We start from the raw sequence: 5,000 nt of genomic DNA, 5'->3' as shown, positions 1-5,000 counted from the left end.
TGTAATTGGAAAGCTTGTGTATATTATTTTTGAATTTTCCAAACAGTGTTAAACTGATATAAATACATTACTGAATGATAGATTATCCAAGAGTTGTTGTGTATAGGCTAGGTATTAGGAAGCTTTGACTGAAATGGTTCAGCTATACATGGAATCTTTTCATTTTATCGATATATGATTTACTGCAACATGTTTATGACTTACATTTAAATCGACACTGAATTCAGATTGCACTATAGAGTTGCAAATATAGTTATGGTAGATTGTTTAATTATTTTTTCTTGCATATGGTTTATGCTATTATACCTTACTAATATACAAATTTCTTCACAGGTCATTGCTGTAGCTCGCACTGCTGATCTTGTTATCATGATGGTGGATGCTACTAAAGCTGCAAATCAAAAAGAGCTGTTGACTGCTGAACTCGAGTCTGTCGGCATCAGGCTGAACAAGAAAAAACCTGGAATCTATTTCAAAGTAAGATGTTCATTACAAGAAATTTGACAGTACATTTGCATTTATTTTTCTTTGTTTTTGGCTTCTGAAACTTATCATCCATGAAAACAATGTTTTAATAGAAACAATTAAGTTATTGGATCTGCTTTATGTTTCAAATAATAATTGATTGATCTTTTTCCTGCCTGAACAGCAAAAGAAAGCAGGTGGCCTGAAATTCAATGCCACATGCGCACTCACCAGGATTGATGAGAAGATGGTACAGATGATTCTACATGAATACAAGATTTTCAATGCTGAGGTATGAATAGGGAGGTTTTGAAGAAGAATTTAAGATATTTTTATATTTCCCCTGTGTATCATGGCTTCGGGTTGCATATTGAGAAGACTAAAAGAGAAAAAGTACCATAAGTTGACATTGGAAAGGAAAGGGAAAGTGCCATAAATATGAACATAGAATGTGAAACGAATTTATATATATAGAAAGGTAATAAATTTGGATTAGACTTGGGTAATGGTGGCACGACATACTTACTCCCAGCCAAATGGCTGTTCTAGGCACAGCATGACATACATGCCATCTGAAGGCATAGGATTAACTAAGTAATTATAGTTTTTAGCAGATAAGTGTAGTGCAACTTTGGAAATGTCAAGAAAAATATTGTTTGTTTTTGTCAATTGATTTATTGTTTGATATTTTTAGATGATTTGTTCAATTATCAGCTTATATTTAGGAAAGATTAAAAGATGATGATGATTGTGTATTATTTATTGAGTGGTTTATTTAATTTTCAGGTTATATTCAGGGAAGATTGTGGGGCTGATGACTTGATTGACGTGATATCTGCCAACCGCGTTTACATGCCGTGCCTCTATGTCTACAACAAGATCGATCAAGTGTCCATTGAAGAAGTTGATAGAATTGCTCACACGCCCAATACTGTGGTGGTTAGGTAAGTTCTTCATATTTAAGTTTTCCTTTGTACTTTTTGTTGGTGAGTTATTTAAGTATGTAATGCTTTTATATTTGTTCTGTTTCCTGCCGTACTCTTGCCACGGATTTTTTTTTTTTTTTTTTTTTTTTTTTTTTTTTTTTTTTTTTTTTTAATATCATGTACAGAATAATCTTTTCTACTTGATAGTGCATATATACATAATTTGATGTTCGCTGACGATAGCTCCTAAAGCTGCTATTGACTCCTTGGATCTGGATGCTTCACTGCCTGCATATGGCCCTTAATACAGGCATTTGACTTCTTTGAACGGCCACTCAGATAGGTGTGTGGCTTGTAGGCCAGGCGCACACAAACGCTCATGCAGTGACAAGATTTCAGCCTGTCCTTTGCAATGTAATTTTCTCTAATTTGGCTTGAGCATTTTTAGCTCTTTAAAAATTTTCCATTGTCCATATTTGTCTTTTGACTTGTTTTATCCAGGTGGTAAACTGTTTTTTTTGCACAGACTCCATCACTCTAGGTGGTCAATAATTAAGTTAAATGATGTTAACAATAAGTAACATTTTGTTATTTGTATAATTTTTATATTTTTTTCCAATTTTCTTTAATACAACCTGAACTGCCAGTCACAGTGGGCAAGAATAGGATCCTGGGCATAGAAATATCATCCTCCCTGGAGCCAGCACTGTTCCAGTTATGGCTCATGGATGGTATACTCCACACTCATTTATCAATGGAAATAATGCAAAAGCCCCTTCCTAAATTATCCTCCAAGAGTTTTGTAACTCATAGCGAGTCATTCCTGTCATCCAAGCCTTCAGCTGAAATTCTCATGATGGCAATTTTCAGTCACCTACCCCTTAAACCAAATTTTACCTTGACATGATGGTAGGTCATCTGGATTGTAGGGGTTGATTACTTAGTACTAAACTAACTAGTTGCCTTCCCTTTCCAAGTACAGCATCAGTTAGCAAATGCTGCTGCTATTATTACTGGATGCTTTGATATTTTTGAATGTCAAATCAAATACTTGAAGATATAAAGGCATTATCCTTACATTGTTTGTTTTAGCATATTCTCAGACAAAATAATACTAATAGTTGACTTACATTATAGGTTTTTGTATTCAGCATACAGTGTGTCAATATTAATTTCATACATCTCTCTCCAGTTGCAACATGAAGTTGAACCTTGACTACCTGCTTGACCGCACGTGGGAGGCTCTCTCCCTTCTGCGCATCTATACCAAGAAGCCAGGAAGAGGACCGGACTTCTCTGACCCTATCATCCTACGAGGAGGAGCTTCAGTGGAGCATGTATGCCACTCTATCCATCGGTCAATTGTAGCTGTCTTCAAATATGCTCTTGTTTGGGTATGCTCATCTGTTCTTATTATGTATTAAAGGTTTTTTAATTTTTGTATATGTATATATCTTTTAAGAAATATATTGCCAACATATAAAAGAGTATGTTAGAAGTGAAATTACACATTAAATAGGTTGTATATATTCACATGGTATCAGAGACCTGTCAATGCATGACTCAAACCTGCTCTGAAAGAATGTCCACCATTGGTAGATTTACTCTACATGTTTTTTATGTATACGTGTGTTGTATTTAGTAGCTCCGGTGTTTTTACTTGTGAATATTTCCTTGGTAGACTGGGGTTAAGAATGTAGACACGGAATTCCATTATCTCATGAGCTGAAATTTAATAACTGATTTATTATTTTTGTTGGCCTTAGGAGCATGTACTTTATACAGTGTGCCATTAGTTGTTGAATTGTGCAGAAAAAAAAATAAAGTTTATATGGTATGATATCTTATATATAATTTGTTATTTGTTTCTCGTTATGGCTGTGGGAAGTAACTAATATATATATATTTTTTTCAGGGAAGGAGTACGAAGTTTAGTCCCCAGCGGGTTGGTATACATCACATTATGACTGATGAAGATGTTATTCAGATTGTTACCAAGAAATAGACAAGTTACCATTAGAATCTGTTATAACCATTTATTGTTAAGGATATCATGGATGTTGCATATTTTGGCAGTTTTGAAATGTTTTGATCTTTAATTATTAATAAAAAAGGAATTGGGATATTAGTTATTTGTGTCATTCTTTTTTTTATATTTATTTATACTTTTCATTATCTTTTCTTGATTTATTATATAATTATCATTATTTTTGTTTCCTTGTGATGGAATTTGACAAAATTATGGGTTAAGAAGCAATTTGTAACATTGGTTATTACGTACTTCATTGCCATCATCACCCTCATTATCATATCATCTTAATCATTTGTGACAATTACAATACATGGTTCCCACAAGGAAAATGTATCTGTTCACTGTTATTAAATCCAATCAGCTGTTTGCAAAAAGAAGTGATCAACGCACAGGATAATCTTGGCTTCATGTATTCATTATTTTTCTAAAAAACAATAATAAGAATTAGGGAAGGAACAACAGTGGAATACAACAGCTTTACAGGTTTGTTTATAAAAAAAAAAAAAAATGATGCTAGTAAGTTATGTGGGCCTTTTAGTTCCCAGGAGAGATCCAGGGTTTTTCCTCATAGTGAGAATAACGGAAGCAGCTCCAAAGAAGGACGCAAGGAAATCTAATAGTCAGTTTTCTTTCCTTCCTCGCCATTAAAGACTGTATCTAAATCTCAGTGTCTTGTTTTTGTATACACATTTTATATCCTCCTTTCATGCGCAGAAATTAAGTAGCGTGTTTTGTCATGTCATTGATGAAATGGGAGTTTTATCTGTGATAAGGAAGAATTGCTGAAAGGTTTTTTTTCCACTACCATGCAGATACTTATTCTAGTAAAGAAAATGAGACTGCCATTTTCCATAATGTTTGATTAAAGTTAGTCAGTGTATGCAGAGAAACATACAAGACTATTGCTCACTGACCTGTTGTTGCTGGAGATGATATGTACATAGATGCCATGTCTACTGTGATTTTAGTCGGTGCTTAGTCACCAATTCGTCAGTTACTAGTCTTATCTATCTCACCTGTTTACCCATTTCCTTGAATTATGCCTATGTTACTTTTTTGTTTCTTCTGTCAATATTGTTTATAACATTGAAGTAATCCTTATGTCATTAATAATAACAGTATATTAATAGTATTATAAAACATTGAATTTTTTTTCCAAACTTCAAGGAAAGGGAAAATCATGTTATTTCATGTAGGCCTACTGCCTACTGATTGATGTTTTGGTGTCTGAGCACTTGTGAAGTCATCAGTTTGTAAAGGCAGTCTACAAAACAAAGCTACAATGTACATTGGATGATACTGGCAGTAATGGGTAAAATATTGAAGCTTATTATTAGACTACCATGTGCAAATAGGAATGGCAAATGACAGAAGCTGTTTTTCTTTTTATTAAAAAGTAATTACATGAAATAAATAAATAAATGACTTGATTGTCGTGAATTAACATTGATAGCAACAGAAGTTGAATTATGCAAAAGTAGGTATACTCTCTTTTGCCTACTTATAAAAGACATTTGATGTTGCTTCCACCCTCTATGGAAGACTTCAAAAGTCAGTGATAATGTTATATTGAAATC

At 33.5% G+C, this 5,000-nt stretch overlaps 1 protein-coding gene across 1 annotated transcript in view; it reads left to right on the top strand.

Annotated features, from left to right (window-relative positions):
- LOC113816534 (developmentally-regulated GTP-binding protein 2) overlaps positions 1-5,000 on the top strand; it is a 10,154-nt gene that overhangs the window by 4,805 nt on the left and 349 nt on the right. Inside the window, exons 4-8 of the mRNA XM_027368564.2 lie at positions 334-477; positions 650-757; positions 1,252-1,409; positions 2,584-2,785; positions 3,307-5,000. The exon at positions 3,307-5,000 is cut by the window's right edge and continues 349 nt beyond it. Of these exons, the coding sequence (XP_027224365.1) occupies positions 334-477; positions 650-757; positions 1,252-1,409; positions 2,584-2,785; positions 3,307-3,396 (702 nt within the window). The 3' untranslated portion in view covers positions 3,397-5,000. The remainder of the gene's footprint in view (positions 1-333; positions 478-649; positions 758-1,251; positions 1,410-2,583; positions 2,786-3,306) is intronic.

The sequence above is a fragment of the Penaeus vannamei genome, chromosome 27, assembly GCF_042767895.1.
Source record: "Penaeus vannamei isolate JL-2024 chromosome 27, ASM4276789v1, whole genome shotgun sequence".
Classification (NCBI taxonomy): Eukaryota; Metazoa; Arthropoda; class Malacostraca; order Decapoda; family Penaeidae; genus Penaeus; species Penaeus vannamei.
The sequence above is the reverse complement of the archived record's forward strand: the minus strand, read 5'-3'. Positions and strand labels throughout refer to the sequence as shown.